The sequence below is a fragment of the Podarcis filfolensis genome (genome assembly GCF_964270895.1).
Source record: "Podarcis filfolensis genome assembly, chromosome: 10".
NCBI lineage: Eukaryota > Metazoa > Chordata > Lepidosauria > Squamata > Lacertidae > Podarcis > Podarcis filfolensis.
Window position 1 is genome coordinate 41,649,749 of NC_139612.1, and position 19,352 is coordinate 41,669,100.

General features: G+C 39.0%; 1 protein-coding gene across 8 annotated transcripts in view; it reads right to left on the minus strand.

The window, feature by feature from the left end:
* The window catches only part of ANKS1B (ankyrin repeat and sterile alpha motif domain containing 1B), a 330,248-nt gene that overhangs the window by 209,295 nt on the left and 101,601 nt on the right, over nucleotides 1–19,352 (minus strand). For all 8 annotated transcript variants that reach the window (XM_083573571.1, XM_083573577.1, XM_083573576.1 and 5 more), the window contains 2 exons: nucleotides 16,535–16,671; nucleotides 12,664–12,844 (listed from right to left, as the gene is read on the minus strand). In XM_083573571.1, coding sequence (XP_083429697.1) covers nucleotides 12,664–12,844; nucleotides 16,535–16,671 — 318 coding nt within the window. The remainder of the gene's footprint in view (nucleotides 1–12,663; nucleotides 12,845–16,534; nucleotides 16,672–19,352) is intronic.

Genomic DNA, 19,352 nt, shown 5'->3' on the forward strand with positions numbered 1-19,352 from the left:
TTTTACTTACAAAAATAAAGAGCCCTACTGGTTCACACCAAAGGCCCATCTAGTTCAGTATTCTGTCCTTATATTAGCCAAAGTGACAACTGTTGATTAATCGGCATTTGCAGGTTCTGTTTTTATTTTCTCAAACAACTCTGCATCAGAACAGAGTAACTGCTTTGCTATGCTGCATTTTCTATCTAAAACAATTCCTGAATAATGAATATTTATGTATTTATTTACTTACTACATTTATATGTCACCTATCCACCAAGGAGCTCAAGGCAATGTGCATGGTTTCCCTCCCATTTTATGCTTACAACAACCATGTGAGGTAGGTTAAGCTGACAGTCACACCGGCTCTAGGCCACCAAGTGCATTTCAGGACCTAATGGAATTTGATCCCAGAACTCTCCAGTCCTAGTCCAGTACTCTAGCCATGACACCACACAATCAAAATCAACAGGGCTATAATTAGGAATATTTAAAATTTATGTATACCATTTGCAACTTCCATAGTAAAAACAATACATATCTGTTTTAGTGCACTTCTACAGATACAAAATATGCAATGTTCACATCTGCGTGAAAAAGAGCTATCTTCACAGACCGTATAGAAGATAACCTTTCTGGGCCAATAGACAGTATATGAAGATTATGTATGCATGTACTGTATGTCTGTTTGATATCAATATATTTCATTTTATTGGTGTGTATTCTAGCCCTTTAATAAACAAACATGACTTAAAGTCCCTTCCCTCTTTATTCTCTTTCCTATTTTCATCAAAGAATAACACCGATACCACTCACCTTCTTTTATTTCAGGAAGAAGTTAATATGCCACATCTATCTAGAACCTAAGCTATTTGCATACAAAGCATCACTGCTACCAAGAAACAATGGGTAATATAATAAGCAAATTAATCATAGCCACTGCCCTTCATGCACACTTTTAACTTAAACAGCAAGATGCTTATAGGACAAATTCAAAAATATTTTTGTCTGTCATCGCAATTCAACTCTCTCTAGAAACAGACATCAGCATTAAAGGCTTAATAGCAAATCTGAGAGAGAGATCATTCTAAGGTAGTAGACAAAAACAGCTAAAAAGTCCTAAAATGTGCAAGTTTTATTGTGTGTTTCAATAAACAGACTGACAGAGTTTATCAGAAGCCCAATGCATATTGGGTAAAATCCTTTCTTCAGGGGCCACACCAATTACTCAATTGTGTTAAGTGCTCCAGTAACTGAATAAGCTGGGTTAAAGCATTTCACTACCAAACTATTTCTTAGCATCTCTTTGGCTAACATGGCATAGACAAACTATAATCACACCATTATAAGCATATTTTTAAAGTCTGCATGAGAGGGGCTTAGAAGTTTCTGTCTGTTTTTCTGACACTTCTGTTACTGCTTGAAAAGATGGCCTAACAAAAGAGAAAAACTGAAAATTGCCATAGACTGGTTTTTCTTTTGTCCTAGGAGGCAAGCAATGAGTCAGCCATTATTTCCCTCCCAAACGTGAAGTTGTTATTCTGTACTTTCAGATAAAGCACACCATAAACACTTTTTAAGAACAGAACACCATCAGTGTATTTTATGCATTTGGCTTTAATTTTCAAAGCTTAGCTTTTGAGATGGAAATGTATTTTTCATGGCTATGCAAACATTAATAGAAGTCAGCTAGGTTATTTGAACTATTACCGGTAACTTTGCTTGAAGACCGTATACTGCTCCTGGTGCATCAAATGCTTTGGGTTGTAGTATCCAGTTGAGTTACTCTGCTGGCATAAAGCTCTTTGATCCAATGGAGGCTTCCATCAGCAGAATTAAGGCAGAGACCATTTTTGGAAATTCCTCATTCCCCAAAGCCCCCCCCCCCCGTGCCAAAGGTCCACACTGTTCTGAAGGGTCCCCCAATGCTCAGGAGCAGATTTTGAGGTGTGTGGAAGGGAGAAGATAAGATTATGTCTGTCTCCATTCTGCTGACAGATGCCTGCTAGATCAATGAGACTTCCATTAGTAGAATAAAACCAACAAGATACAACCATGTCTTTCCCCAACCATGTATTTGTAAGTCTTTTGTTGCTAGTGAACAGCTTATAAATAACAAAACGATACTCTACCTATTCTCAGTACAGATCAAATGCTGAACTAGATTATTTATCACTATCTGCATGAACCCAACCACTTTTTACGTTCCACAGGTGACCTGTGGTCTGTGTGCACACAGTGCATAAATCAAGGGTGAGAAATATTTGGCCCTCCAAATGTTGCTGGACCAAAACATCCATAATCACTGCATACTGACCTCACTTGCTAAGCTCTCTCAAGGAGGTTTCCCAACAATTTAGGTGCTATTTCTGAGAAGATCCTGACCTTCGTTGCCACTCACCATTGGTCTGAGGCAGTAGAATTACTGTTCTCGCCTCCTCCACCCCTCACAACTGTAGTATAAAGCTGTTCTGTTTTTTGCAGCTTTTGAGAGAGGATACAAAACCTATTTCTTCAAAAAAGCCTAGACGGCTACTGAATGGACATTATGGCCTTGAGTTGTTAATACTGGTGATTCTGTTGTGTTGGTTTATTATTGTATTAAATTTGGCTTTATCGTTATTTCTATGAAGCTCTGTTTGAATCTACCTCAAGTCTTGCAGAGGTAGGCAGACATGCTTTTTGAAAAACGAACACATTTCTATTATACAGGTGCTGTAGAATTTTCAAGAGTACTATAACGTTCTGAGAGCCAATTTAAAATCCTTAAAATGAAAACTTATACATGTTAATTAAAAGCAAGACCTACTTTTGTTGTGGGACTTACTCTAAAGAGCACGAGCATGGTATTGCACTTAAGAGTCCAATTTTATCCTCTTGGAAAGCCTTAAGATTTAAGAACCATTTTCCTTGACTCTATGTATATGATAAGGATAGCAAAGGTTTTCCAACACATTTCCCCCTTTCACAAATGTGTAGTCCCAGCATGCTTATCTAATTATGGTTCTGTTTGCAGAGCCATACTTGCCTTGAACTACATCAGGGACTAAATTAAACAGGTTTTGTTTATTCAAGGTTGTAGCTCCCAAACACAGCTCTTGTAATTACCTTTCCTGAAAGGAAACTGCTTTTGCCATTCTCCCTAGTTACAAAGAAAACCTGAAACAGATGTTTGGTGCACACTGTTTATGCCAAAGCAAAGTACGCAGGAATAAATTCACAGTGTGTTACTCTGGACAATCCCATTACAAATGAAAAGTGAGGTAATATATTTTTATTTAGAATACAGATGGCAAACATGTGGCCCTCCAGTTGTTGTCGGAGTCCAACTCCCAACAGTCCTAGCCAGCATGTTCAATGCTGAAAGGTGATGAGAGTTGAAGTTCAATAACATCTGAAGGTCTAAGTTTCCCTATCCATGATTTAGACCAACTAATCTTCCATATGCAGCATATAAGCCTGAGAGATACCTAGAACTTTTCTTTACGTTGAGTGTTTCACACAAGGGCCAGGTTCAAGGTGTTACTATTAGCGTATAAAGCCCTTAATAACCTGGGACCAGTTTACCTACGAGATTGCTTTACCCCACATGGGCCCACTTGACTGCTTTGATTGGTGGAATTGGCAATACTTCAGGTGCCACATAATGCCTGTTCTGCATTTGTAAGAACTCAGACGTTTATAGTGCACCTGCACTTTGGAACTCCTTGCCTACTGAAAGTAAGCAGGCACCTTCCCGGTACTCTTTTTAGCATCTGCTAAAAACATTCGTGTTTAGACGAGCCTACCCAGATGCTATCCAGAAGCTGAGGTAATTTTAATTTGTTTTAGTATTTTAACTTTTGTATGTTTTAAAGTGAGGTTGTAAATTTTTCTTCATTTTACTGTTTTATCTTCTGTAAACTGCTTTGAGGTTTACTACAATCAAACGGTGTAAGTAAGTAAGTAAGTAAGTAAGTAAGTAAGTAAATAAATAAATAAATAGCTGAAGGAACAGGGTCAAGTTAGCCATGAGGAGAGACTGAAATATATATAGGAGTGTTCTGTTTTAAACTTTTTAAATTTTCAAAATGAACAGAAAAAAATTATTGGAGCAAGCTAGTAACTGATGAATCTGACAAAGACAGTATTAAAAAAAGGGGGGGGACCACGAAAAAGTGTCACAGCTGCTTTAGATACAAGCCACACATTCTCCTTCGGGGCAAGTAGTTGGATTAGATAACCTGCAAAACCTTTCCAATTCTGATTCTGCACCACCAAGAAATTTCAAAAAGCCTATTCATTTCATTACAATAGCAAGAATGATGATTAGCTCTGAAAAACACCCATGGGCTAAATTCCATTGTCAAAAGCATGCACATCACATACATATAATTCAGGTCTGGTTGTTTTAGTACTGTAAAAAGAAGCTGTACAGAGCAGTATCTCACCGAATAATTACAGGGAAAATCTTTTTTAAAAAACGTTTCAATATTTTTCTCTCCCTCTATCTCTCTGGATTAGAAAAATCCTATATGCCAAGGAAAATAATGGGTAATACTTTTGTGTGTAATCATATTCATGATGTATTTTTAAAAAAGAAATCTGGAATAGTTTCTAAGAAAATTAAAGTTGATTCCCTAACTCCCCAAATACAGGTAGTAAGTATCTCTTTTTTTAACTTACTGGCTCCTACCTGTAGTGTTGCAATAACAGCATTCAGAGAACAATAGCATTTCTTCCCTGGCCAGCAGCCACCGTTGCAGTCTGCTAAAGGTTAGTTAACTTGTTTTAAGTGCCAGTAGACCTTCCTGTAGATATACATATATTAATCTGATACATAATTTTTATCTCCTCTCCCCCCGTTGTACATGTTAAGAATGTCTAAAGGAAAATGCAGCACCTGCTATTTATTTTATTTTTATTTTATTTATTTATTAAATTTCTCAACCAGCCTTCATTCAAGGATCACAGGGCAGTTTACAATATAAAAACACAAAATACATAGTAGCAAACAAAAATATTAACCCCACCCCCCCGAATAAAAGGCCATTGTTTTTTTATTAGCCAAAGGCCTGGGGAAAGAGAATGATTTTGCCTGGCACCTACTATTGCTGCCAAAGAGACTTCAGCTGCGTAGGCTGATTTTCTCCTTCATGGAAACTTGAAAAGGCCTTCTGTTCCTCAAGGGAAAGAAAAACAGCATCTATCACTGCCGCTAGAGAAGCTGCAGCTGCATACTCCTGACTGTCTCCTCTTTGGGTTTTTAAAAAACTGCTGTCCCTACTTGTACACAATGGAATGGGACGCAAAAGAGATCTTTGTTTACGTGCAGCTCTTTAAGACAGCGTGACTTAAAGACAGTTGGAGAATAAGGTGATTAATAGTATACCTCTTGCTGGAAAACGTGGGTGCAGAAGCCCCAGGCTCTTCACTGCTTAAGCAACTGCTTTCTTCAAGAGCAGATTGTACTCACTCCCTTCTCTGTCTTTCTGTCAGAACAGAGAAGTTCTGCTCATGGGGATGCAGGGAGAGGTAGGTAACCCCACCTATCAATCTCAACCTCTTACTCTAAAGTCCACCTTCAATGTTCTCAAAGTTCTCTGTATTCCTGCCTCTTTCCCTGACTTCTTCTGGGTTTATAAACTGTCAGCAGGATGGAAACTTGCGGTCTCTTATTAAATATGCTCTGCCTACAACTCATTCTGGCTGATTATTCTTGGGCTGGGGTATTGTTTGGGAGGGGTTGCTGGGGTTTTTGTATTTTTATTTTAGATTTTTTGTGACTTAAGCGGAAATTGTTCAGTTTGGTTGTGTGTTTTCTAATGTTTTATTTATTGGTTATGACTACTTTTGTTATGCTGTAGTTATATTTTTTCATGTTGTAAGTTGCCTTGACCATGGTTTGGACTGTGGAAAGGCGGCATACAAATAAAATTATGTATGTATGGTTGGGCTACTCATGAGCAAGCAGTCAGTGTAGCGGCAGCTTCTCTTCAGGGAGAAAACACAGTTTTGAGTTAAAGGGAGATTTCTGTTCATTTTGAAGGGACAGGTTACCCAAACCTGACTGTGTAGTCACCCCAACTAGGCCCCAAACTTCCCAAATTCTTTCTTTGAGGATCCATTAGCTAAAATCCATTAGCTAGAGCTGTATAACACTAACCCAGCTGCATAAACAAAGCCTTCTCCTTTATCAGTCCATGAGCTTAATGGATGGCCTTGTCAGTTCCGAGTGGAGACGGGATGGCGGATCTGGGTCTTATCTTACCGGTTGTAAATATCCTGACCACGCTGACACACAGACCTTGCAAGACAGGCCTGTCAGCCCCCGCGCCCAGGGATGGCACCAGGAGTACTCCTAATAGTTGGGTGACCTTTCTCCCCCCAAGATAAGAGTACAGAGACAGGAAGGTCTGTTCATGCTCAAGGATGTAAACTTACATGTACAAACTCATGAGGCTGGATTCTTGGGGAGGGGGGAAAGGGGACCTGAAGGGAATATAAGCTGTATGTAACTGCTCTTTAAGTGTGCTTGCTGTGACTGATCACGCAGTACCTTTCTGCTATCCTAGGAAGCAGAAATAAACTCTTTCTCTGTACCAACCCTCGGTGTCCATTGACTCCTCCCTCCCTCCCGGGAGCAACGCTCATCCTACTCATGGGAAAGGTCTGAAAGGCTACAATTTTAGTTGCCTCAATAATTCCCTTTAATTGTATTCTCAATGAGCTTTATAAGAAGAGTAAAAATGAAAGAAGACACCATAAAATAAAGGACTATAAAACCAATATACAGCAATCAGAAAGATTAAAAAAAATTGTGTGTGTGTCCAGTTCTGGGCACCACAATTTAAGGAAGATATTGATAAGTTGGAATGTGTGCAAAGGAGGGCAATCAATATGATAAAAGGTCTGGAAACTAAGCATTATGAGGAATGGTTGAAGGAGCGAAGTATGTTTAGCCTGAAGAAGAGAAGATTGAAGAGCTGCCAGAAGGATGATAGAGGAAGCTTGTTTTCTTCTGCTCCAGAGAACAGGGCCCGAACCAATGGTTTCATATTACAAGAAAGGATATTCTGATGAAACACTATGAAGAACTTTCTGACTCTAAGAGCTGTTCAGCAGTAGAACAGACTATCTCAGAAGGCAATGGACTCTCTCTCTCAAAAAAGAGAAAGCAATGGATTCTCCATCATTGCAGGTTTTTTAATAGAGGTTGGATGGCCATCTGTCAGAAATTCCTGCACTGCAGGGGGTTATACTAGATGACCCTTGGGTACGCCTCCCCACCCATGATTCTATGATAAGATCCATTAAAAAACACAGAACCATAAAAACAAAACATAGAGGCCATTAAAACAGAGCCATTAAAATCCACTAAGTTTGGAGGAATTTATGACAACTTGAATGCATAGCAAAACAAGAAAGTATTTACCATCCACCTAGATATTATCACAAGAAACCTAACCAAACTTCTCCCAGGAAAGAGTTTCACGACCTGAGTACCTCAACCAAAAATGCTGTACCCTAGCCAACTATATATCTGCTGGCAGTGGGACATAGGGCAACCCCTTGATAAAAAATGTAGTGGCCAAGCAAATTTTATAGGTGTTAACCAGAACCTTGAAATGAGTTCAGGAACAAACGAGAAGCCAGTGCCAATTGAACAGAACCAGAGTAATATGTCCTGTAACGTAAGTTTCAATTTTGGCCACTACGTTTTGCATCAGCTGCAGTTCATCTCACATCCTTTTTTGCTTGCCTTTGTTTTGACAAACAGCAACTGCACAGGCACTCATCTAACAGGAGTATTTATGAGGTAGAAATGGACTGAACACCCCACTGAGAACCCAAGCTGCACCCCTAAAATATTTGTCAAAATATTCCATTTCAGAGGACCAGGGACTCATTTTAAATCCCTTGCTCATCAAGGCACTGTGCATGTGCAAACACGCGCAGCTGCTGAAGACTAATACCTAAAAGAAATATAGAAAATTATTCCCTTTGTTCAGCTATGGGAAAAGAACCTCCATGATAGCTGAGAAAGCCTAGTACTCTTTCCCCCTTGATAGCACATACAATGCATTTCCTATAATGATAGTGCAAAATGCTTCACCACAAGATAATCAGATTTCCTATCAAATTTCCTCCTGCCTTTCAAGTAACCACTTTTATTATAAGAAGATGTGCAATTTGATCATTTAGTTAATTCTACCCAAGAAGAAGAGGGATCTCAGCTTTATTTCCTCTGGGAATGACTATTCAAAGAGACCGTATGAGAAGGTCACCCTCCCTCTTCGTCCTTTGCTATCTACTTGGATTTCTGAAGGACAAGGTGTACTAATAGTAACTACCCACTCCATACTTAGCTCATGTTATTAAGTCTTGGAACCTTCCCCAGGTTACAGAGTTTTGTTTTAACTGACTGTATGTTTCCTACCAGACCTGATTTTATTGGTAGGTGAAGGCAGCTGATTAGGATTGGATTGGGATGTTTAATTGTTATTTAAGTAAGTGGCTCTGTATGCTGGTTTTCAGCTGAAACCTTCAAAGTGTCCCCACATTATTAAGTATAATACAAGTGATACATTAAAAGTCATATACTTGTCACACAAGACTGCTGAAAGACTTGACACACATAAGACTTGTCACACAAACTGCTGAAAGAAAAGGCTTCAAATTAGGCTCAGACTACTTCAACGTCCTTTAAAAACATGATGTTCCATTTCTCATATATTCATATTGTCACTTTCCCTATGGCTGGAAGTAGCCTGCCAAGAACAGCCTCTTAATGTGTGTCAGATATAAACAGCAAAAGGAACATTGAGGCACTAGCAGGTTATGCCCCGTAGCTTGAATTTTTTTTCTCCTGCCAGGATTCTTGCAAAGCCCAAGCCTCATTATCATTTGCAAGTAAGGGATTATATTTTTATTTAGGCAAATGTTTAGTATTCTGAGTTTGTTTCTTTAAGCAGATATGATAAGCCAGTGGCTGTCCCCCCCTTCCCCCAAATTGTATAAGAAATGTCTTCTCTCCTGTCAACAATTTCAATAAATGACTCAAAAGATGAGTAAATTAATTGAGAACCACCAAGGCCAATGAGCACACAAAAGCATAATACAATGGCTGGGCACAGTCCCAGCCTTCCATGAGGTGAAAAGAGGCACTCGCCTCAGGCGGTGAATTATCACCATTCATGCCCCACAAGGTTGCTTAACACCTGCCCCACAAGCTGACCGGCCAACACTGCTGCCTGCCACCACTCCTTCCATCTTGCCCACCTGCTGCTTCTGGCCTTCCTTTCTACCTGCCCACCTCCCTGCTCACACTGAGAGAGAGGCACTGTGGGCAAGGTTGCCCAGAAAGCACCTGTACCACCACTAATATGTGACACTTTAAAATACTGGTTAAAAACACAGTTTAAAAATTCCTAAAGTTTAAATAAAATTGAACGCCAAATTTTTAACCTGTATTTCAAACAGTCACTAAGTGCTGGTTTGGTTGCTCTCTGGGTGACCTTATCCACAATGCCTCACTCTGAGTAGGGACCCTTTCCTCAGAGCAAAGCTGGGAGCACCCACGGCTGACTGGCTGAAGAGAGGACTGTGAGGCAGATATGGTAGTGGTGGAGAGTGGCGTGTGGGGTCAGGAGGGCGGGAGAAGGAGAAGACTGTAGGAATGGTGGGAGAGATACTGCTAGGACGGTCCCAGGCACCACAATGTCTTGTGCCAGCTCGAGCTAAGGAAGTAAGATTCTATTTTTAAGTAGTACCAAACCAGAATTTGGGAATGTAGACTGGAAAATTAAACAAGCATGTTATTGCTTCTTCAAAAGCTGAATAAACAAAGGCTGCAATCCTTATCTGGGAGTCCAACTGAACTCAATAGGACTTGCTTCTGAGTAGATATATGAGATTGTAGCTACATGATAAAATGAAGTGCACTTTATAGTCTACAGTGTGAAGCAGTTTGTTTAAGAGGTCAATAGTTAGAATTCTCATTTTTACAGGCTCTGCAGCGGGTTTTTAACCAGTTTCTTCAGCTCCAATTACTGCCCATATGTCATATAAATATATCTGATAACCAGCAAGCATTTTCAAAGTTATAAACAATCTGCTGAGAGGAAAAAATGAAAAGAAAATCTATCTGATCCAAAGATGAAACAGGCAGAATAAAAAGCATAAACTGAATGTAAATTGCATAGATATTTCAAGCAAGAGTAAGGTTTTTTATTTATTAAAAAAATCCATTAGAAAGAAGAAGAAGAAATATATTGGTCACTAATTCTGGTGGGACAATCCACATCCATTAAAATTAATTGGAATTATGCCACTGGCTTTAATAGTATGTGCATTGTAATTACAGTGAGCAATTGGGAGTTATGTTTTGTTAATGGTTAAAAAACTTCTACTGTGAAATTTTGTTTTTTGTTTTCACTCTCAAAATCATCAGTTTATAGTAACTGATGGGGCATAGAATGGCCTGGGGAGGAAAGAATGACCCCAGACTGGGTGGGCCGCAACTTGATTTTGGGCAATTCTCTTATGAGACTTCCCTCTGTCAAAGGCAAACCTTGGTGTCTCAAATATCAGTGGCATCCCGTGTGACACCAAAAGCTGGTGCAGCCCCCCAGCCTCTTGCCTTCTGTGAGATGTCACTGCTGCGGCACCTGCTGCTGTACCCTAGAAGCTCTGCACTTAGTGCAACCAAACCAGTCGTGTTCTTCTAGATCTGCCTTTGCCTCTGTAGCAGAGGGGGGCAACCTGCAGTCCTTTTCATGTGACTCGACCTAATTCCAAAGCCCTGTGCAGCTGATCACTTCAGATCTAAAGTAAGTACAATCTTGCTTCCCTGTGGATCCTTCTCTTTAGCATGAAAGAGGTTTTTAATTTCACGATGCACAATTGCCCGATTCTCATCACCACTTCCAGGATACTAAAGGTAGTTCGAGGTTCAAGCCAGTCAGTTTCTTCCTCTGACTCCTCCATTTTCTTCCCCCCTCTCAATACCTCAACATTCCATAGCGCAACTCCCTGCAGCATTTTGTAGACCCCTGTACTGGCCGTCAGTAAGTATTTTCTGGATTTGTTTACATTTATGAACAAATATACATCTGCACACCTAGGAAGTCTCTTGAGAATTCAGCAACTACCACCTTATTTTTGGCTGGCCAAATCTCACATCCAGACTGATAGAATGGGAACCTTCCAAGTTCAATATTAGAAAAAATAATAAACAACAACCAGCTGACTAACATGCTAAAGTTTTGCTAGAGATTATTATGGCTATTATTTGAAAGATTATTTCTAGCCAAATCTCTTGGTTTCTCTGTAGAAATTAAATGGCTTATGATTCAATTTCTTCAAATCTTAAGGAACTATTATGGCTGCAAACATTCTGTAGATACAACTCTGATGTTAGTATGAGCAACAAGAACAAGTATAAATAGAAGAATTAGCATCTGTGAACAGGAAATAAAGCAATTTATAATGAAGGTGACCTAAAGTTAAAATAAATGCATTCAGTTAGCTGTCATGCAAGGCAAGCCAGTCTAGGAAGCTGGAAGAAGAAATCTGGAGTAGTAGCTATGCAATATTATGTATGCAAAAGTAGCAAAGTAAATTATCTTGTTTAAAAATAAATGAAACTGGTTTTTTACTGAGTCACCTTGTGTAAGACTTTCAGCTGTGACGGGATTTGGGGCCCATCTAAAATGGGTTTATGTGATATATAATGGTGTTAGCATTGTTTTTGCTAACATTTTATTTATTATTGTACTTTAAGTGGGTTTGTCCATTAAGAGAACTATGCTGTACAGGCAGCATGTAAATTTAATAAATAAATACATTGTACCAGCTCTGATACCAGCAATCCTTTAACTGGAGATTGCAAATACTGAACCTGAGACTTATACAAGTAGAGTATCAGTTCAAGCACTGATTTCCTACTTTCCTACTTTCCACAGAACACAACAAGCAATGCTGCATTATCATAAGCATATGATAAATTGGTATTTAGCAATATATGACTTTTTTTTGCAAACTATATAAGCAATTGAAAATGTTGTTTGGATTAGATGGGCCAATATGTATTACACTGTTTTTCACAGACTCATTTTTGTAGCATGATGAATTTTTCACCTTCTACTTTTTTCTTCATATTTTTTATTATTTCTTTCGAGGGCAAGAACAGCTATCAGAGCACTCTGTTTCGAAGCACGAAAAACTCTTCTATTCATTTCATTAAGCTAGATTTCCTGGGTAGCGAATTCTAAAGTGGTTTGATTCATGAGTTGGAGAAACACTTTACAGAGTGTGCAATACTGAATAAATATAAACATCATACAATTTATTCAGAGCAAGGATGTGACCTGACATGATAAAAATACCAGGTCTGCTCTGAGCAAAAGATAAATATTAATCCCACACCTTAGCTTCTACTGCACATTTATGCATGGGTGTAAGTAAGCCCAAATGAAAGCACCCCTTGACTGTATTTCACTTTAGGGTATTCTTCAAACAATCCTTTAGAAAAACTGGAGAAGGGAATGTAAATGAATAAAAAGTATTATGGAATTCAGAAAGAAAGCTACCGAGAAAGCAGCCATGTCCCTCTGAGGGAGCAGAGGTGGCCTAGGATGCGATGCCAGTTGCTTATTGCAACATCAAAATGTATAGCTAATATGCAACTTATTTTTATTTTACCTGGAATGTCATTATCTTCAATGCTTCCTTCAATGGATCCAATGGAATAATTAGCTGGACTGATTGGAGGACTGGAAGTAAAGCTTGCATATCCAAGGGAAGAGTTGATTTCAAAATAATCATGGCTGTGATTTAATCGGTGAAATTCAAAAGCTGATACTATTGATGTACGTTGCTTCGGCTGGAAAAAAATTGAATTGAAATGTAAATATTTTAATTTATTTTCTGCCTCTAAGGTTCATCACCTTTTTTAAAAAAATGGTTTGTTAAAACAGATGCTCAAAAATTCCATTGCATTTCCCCCCTGTAGATTGATCTTCCATACATAATTCCTACAATTATTGCATTCTCGTTTGTCGCTTGGCAGGGCCACAGCCCGATCCAGGAGGCCATCTTATTCCCATGCGGCCATTGTGGGGGGAGACACCTGGCACCTCCCCTGCCAGCTGTGCCAGCCCAACAGGGAAGGCCTGATTGATCAGGAAAGTCAGATTGCAGGGGAAGGGGCTGAGCCCAGTCCGTGCCCGCTGCACTTAAGAGGGCGATATTGTGTAGTTCACCCTCTTGGGAGGTCATAATGGGATTCACCACCTGCCCACTCAGGCTGTAAGTGGCCTGCCGATAGTTGAGTAGGTGGGCCAGCGTGAAGACCTTGCTATGGCTAGTTGATCTCTATTTGGGGACAGGGAGGATTCCTCCCCCTGCAGACAAATTGGCTGGTCTGCAGGTTTTTGCCTACCTCATAGCAACAGTCACAACTTTGGTGGATAAGGCATTGGGATGGATCCTTAGCTGATTAAAGGGCTCAAGGAGAGGTGTCTCTGTCCATGAACCCACTTGGGCGGGCCAATAAGCCATGACACCTCTCTCAATGGCGGCCCAAGCAGGATCGTAGCACCTGGTGCATCTCAGAGGCGACTACCCAGCTCCAGGTTGACCCCATCTCATTTCACAACCAGCAAGTGAGTAGATTACCTTAGCAAAACCTACTTACATCTGTAATCAATAATAAATTCTGACCTATTTCAACCCAATACAAATATCCTGTGTTTATTTCTATGGTTCACTCCACACAATGCTGCAGGTACCATGTGCATGTAAGAGCAATCATCTACTGCCGCTACATCCCAACTGCTATGATACAGTACCAAAAAACATATCAGTATGAGGTAACATATTATATGGTCAATAGAAAACCTTATATGCCAATAAAATATTGACATTTCAGTAGGTTTCAAAGAGGGTTTGGAGAGACAGCATTTCAATGTTGATTCAATGGCAAAATTAAATTAATATCTAGATAGATGAGGCATAGAACAGAAATTAAAATAAACATTGTGAGTATATTCTGTGATACAATCTTGATAATATGCTTCAGACCAAAATTAAACTTTGTCTTAAATCCACTGTAATTTGATCCAAAGCTTTTGACGCATTCAAAATCCAAAATGAGTTAGTTTGGTTTGAAGTGCCTTAGGTTCACATCAGTTGGCCTTTCCTGATATAGTCTGTGCTTTAGAGTACTTCTCCAGACCTTTTGCCTAAGGCTTGCAGATCATGGGTTGCTTTTTATTACTGAGCAAAAAGTGTGTGGATGGCAATTACAGAATATATAAAAAGGGTTTTTCTTTTGCCTGAATGTACACTACAGGCATGATAGTAATGAAGGGAGATATCAGGGACAGACAAAAGAAGGCCCCCTATTTTTAATGAGAGGGTTCATTGTTGTATTATATTCTCTTCTGTACCACTGAGATGGTCAATTAAATACATTTATGTCCACACCTTGAAAGAAAATAAGAACATAAGAGCCCTACTGGATCAGACCAAAGGCCCATCTGATTCAGCAAGCTCATCCCACAATGACTACCCATATGCCAACTGGTACCCATAAGTAAGACTCAGACTCATTCCCCAGACTCATTCACAGCACTCAAACAGGAGACTCACAACAATTTCCAGTTTTTAAAATCCTCAATCATTTCTAGCTCTTTCTAGCAGTGCCACTGTCTAGCAACAAATCTTCCCGTTTCTGGCACACGGCTATAATTTCATCCCTTTTTGCAACGCTCTTTCATGCTCCAGAATATCAGTATCTAAGCCATTTTTAATACGAATAGTACCAACAAAATATATGTTTATTTCAACTGCAGATGCTGCATTTAAAATGTATATACAGCCATAATTTTAACTGTACTTCTAAAATCATAACAAAATTAATATATGACACCATCACAGTCAACATCACACACAACTGCATTAACAACTGCTGAAAACCCAAGCAGCAGCAACCAACTCCCAGGTCACTAACCAGTGTCAAAATATTCCAGATGTCAGAATGACAGCTGTAAATAGGATGCAAGAGGGATGTTACCAGCAGAGCATTCCACAGAGTGGATGCCATTGTGGAGAAGTCAGGCTCCTGGATACCATTACTTTTCCTCTGTGTATGGGACATGGAGGAATGCACTCCTGATAATCTGAGGATATGGGAGGATACCTATGGAGGATACAGTCTCCGAGGTACTTCATTCAATACATCACCAGTATGGAAGCTTAGAAAGGCATGAAATGTTTTACCACTCTAAATCCTACCTGATCTACAAAGTTGATAAGCATGGCCTCCACTTCATTCATTCATTCACTCACTCACTCATTCAAAAATATTGAATAGAGTGTTCTGCACTCAAAGAATGCAATGCCACTGAATTCAGTGGGAACCGAGTCACTGACTTTAATTAAGTCCCGACATTGAATTAGTAATGAACTAATCCAAGAGCACAGCTATTCAATGTTCTGAGTCCATCTGTTGACAATTTCATGATGAAAATAGCATTTAAAGGCTGTTTCCAATTAACTATCACATAACAGCTTGTTCTAACAATAATTCCAATTTCTCTCTGCTTTCTTGTGTGCAAGCCATCAAACAGAAAAAAATAGCTTTGACAGAAAGTGATAAATGGCTAATACAGCGGTGTCTGGAGAAAGAGGAAATGAAGAACCCTGTGCTAGCCAAAAGGAGTTATAGAGCTGAAAAGAGGCATGTGTGGACAGCATGAAGTAAAAACAGCTCTGACGCTTGGAAAGTCTTTTAGATGAAATAAAATAAATTTCATGAAACACATTAAATTTTTAAAAAGAGGTAAATAGAAACTGAGAGTTTGCAAGCAATAACAGTCAATCAAAATTATGTTTATACCACATAGTCTCCAATTTTATATTTACATCAAAATTGGCATGTTTAAATGAGCTGAACTAATTACACACAAGAAAAGTCACCTCACCAAAACTTGGACATTTCAATACTATTTGGTGTCTTTTTGTTTTGCTAGCTGCTCATTCATCTTAACACAATTTTTCTTTTTCTTCTTTACCCTCAGTGCCCCCACTGCTGTTTAATCTGTTTGGCTGTGACTGGCATTCCCAATATCCTCATTCATGCATCATTGTGACCTCTTCAACAAAAAATTGCATGGGCTGCCACACTGAATCAGAATGAACATCAGTGAAGGCATATGTGGCTGAGGTCAGTGAAGTCCAAAAGGAAGAAAACTAGCCTAGAGGAAAAAACAGATGCTGAGAAGCAAGAGAAGGTGTAGTACACTAGTGTAACAATGCAATATAAGATTGCAATAAAATGTCAAAAATCAAGCATAACAGCTGAAAAAGAACACAAATAGAAATCTGGGTATGCTCTTTCTGGTCAGGTCTAATTAAAATCAAACTTATAAAGATATTTTAGCATTATCAGTGGAGGGATTTCATTTCAACATTTTAAAATAGTTCATATCACTGCAGATTATTAGAGGAATGTAAGATAAAACGTTGAAATCTTTAACAAAATCAAAGAACATTATTTCCGACCACCCACCTGAGGTCTTATAACTTTCACTATATTTTTCAGTGCAGTATCTGGCGACGGAGGAGAGCAGTCAGGTGTTGGGCCTGTTGAACTGTTTCTATGGTTACTGGTACCTGGTGCAATAATTGCTACTTGAGGTGCATTCTCTGTGAATAAAAATAGCATTACAGTGAATACAATGTTCTATGGAAAATACATTTAGAAACAGGAAATTGCATTTGAAGGGGGGGATGTGAATATGTTACAGTTATTGTCATCTAAATTATTATTGTTTGTTTTCACTAAAATATGGTCACTTCTGGTTTTGAAGAGCAGTATGGAACTGATCAAAGGTTTTGCCAAGTATTCAAATCTAACTCTTGCAGAAACAAGCTTATGTGTGAAGATTATCCCTCAAGGCATTATTCAAGCATACAAAAGAATGTTGCGAAATAGTAACCAGGGATATATTCATTTATATTCTATATATTTCGGCACTAGGGATATATTCATGACACCCCAGTTGGCTTGGAAAGGCTGATTTCAAACACAGCTTTTGAGTTCCAGTAGGTGGTCTGTACTATCATCACTGACAGCATTATTAGGTGGGAGCAGAATTTGTGACTATGCAAACCAATCTCCAGATCACAGTCAAAAGTCAGTTACTTTGGTTCCTATACTTAATTCAGCAACTGTGCAATTTACAATACCGATTCTAGAAATATTGATTTCACAAACAATAAAAATGTACTCAGTTTGTTCCTATTGTGTGCAATGATAATTTTACTTACAAAATATTCAAAATATACTGCACATTAAACATTTGTGCAGGAAGAGCTCTAGCTAAACACAGATGGCATGGACTAGAGATACACAGTAACTATATAAGATAGCTAGCACATCTCTTATTTATTTCATCCAAATTGCTCTATTCACACCCAGAAAGGCAATGTTAAGCTCAAAAGGAATACTTATTCAGTGGTCAGACCTAAAAAATTTGAGTGGCACTAAAAGTTTGGGTCAATACAATAGGAAATACATTGGCGAACATCTGTTTCTTCTTCTTCTTCTGTTTCTTCACCCTGACTGGTGATATGACTGCAGCAGGGCCACCACTGGGAAGGATGCTGTGGCCCATCGGTCCCCGCTTGGATTCCTGGACAAAGACACCCATTCCTGGAGTCCCTAAGACGGCATCTTGTATGCCTCCTTCTGGCAATCCCTGTAGTCAAGCTACAGCCAAATGTATTTCCTTTAGACCACAACAATGAGGTCAAAAGACTGGTGGGTTCTGCAGTCTGGGCAACCCAGAACTTCCATGCACACTGCCCAGGCATGTACCCTGGAGAGGTCACTTCGCTGCTGCTAATGCAACAAAAACAATGTGGAAGGCAGCAGTTATGAGTTACCCGTCTCTGCAGCCACAGCAGGTGATGTGATTCTCCAGAGGTTTGACTTCACCTCCGGAGGCACACTCCATTGTCTCTCAAAACAGACAGATGTCAACAAAATCATTCATGTCTGTTTTTAACTGAAGGGGAAAGTGCATGAGTAAGGTATGGGTGGGCTATGAGACTTCATATAAATTAGTTTCAAGGTTCATTAAAGGTCTCAGATAAGCTTCTTGTATAGTTGTACTTCTGTAGAATACACATTCATCCTCAATACAATTCCATATTTTATATCAAACTGGAGTAATTTTCATATACACCTCACTTGGTTTGTTTTATCACAAATGATATGACTAGGTTGACCCTAATATTAAATTAGTAAAATATGTTTTGCAAGCATGATAGGGTTTCATTTCTTGACATGTTCTATAATTTTGTAAGCAATTCAAAAGAATAAAAAACTTCAACATTTCAACCAAAGAGCAGAACATTGGTTTGAAGAAATCAAAGTGAAAAATGCTGCATAATTATAGGTGTTTAAATTTGATCAAAGGCATGCACTAAAAAAAAATGACTGCCAATGCAATTAGGGATATGCAAACAGCTTTCTAAGTGAAAGTGTTGTGCCAAAAGTAAACCACATATTAAGCTGATTCACACACATGCTAAGCCAAACTTGGGTTTATTGAAACTGCGTAAACATATAGACTCCCAGAATTATTATTAGTGTTGCCAGATAACTGACTTGGTTTCTACAACATGCTAAGCCAAACTCTGGCTTAGCAAAAACATGTGAGCATGGATGATCCTGAAAAGGAGCACAAATCCACTTTTCCTCCCTGGTACTTTTTACTGCTTGAGCTCGGGTGGTGTTGGGACCGTTTTGTTGTGGAGGGGTTGTTGCTGGTAGTCTTTTTGTATCTTTATTTTAGATATTTTATGTTTTATTTATTGTTTATGACTACTTTTGTTATGTTGCAGTTATGTATTTTTCACATTGTAAGCTGGCTTGAGCATGGTTTGAACTCTGGAAAGGTTGCCTGCAAATAAAGTTATGTATGTATGTCTGAATGTACTGCTGCACTGTGCTAAGCCAAGCCAATGCTTAGCTTAGCATACCATCTGAATGGGGACTTGTGATGAAGTAGTCCCACACTGGCTACAGCTTGTGGTTAGTGAGCAGACAACTTTACCATGAATATTGGTTTTGGATGATATGCAGCATGGTAGGGAAAAGGGGTGGGGAGGACCAAGGCAGATGCAAGCTTCTTTGTTGACACTTTTCCTTTGTGGCATCAATCAAAGAATCAAAAGTGTTGGTAGAAGGTTGCCATCTTTTCAATATAGCAGGTTACTGTCACAGAAACCAGTCATTGTGAAAACTGAGGATTAAGAAAACCCACTAAACACGGTAGTTGGCAGTACCTGATGATTTGGGATTGATAGAAATTACACCA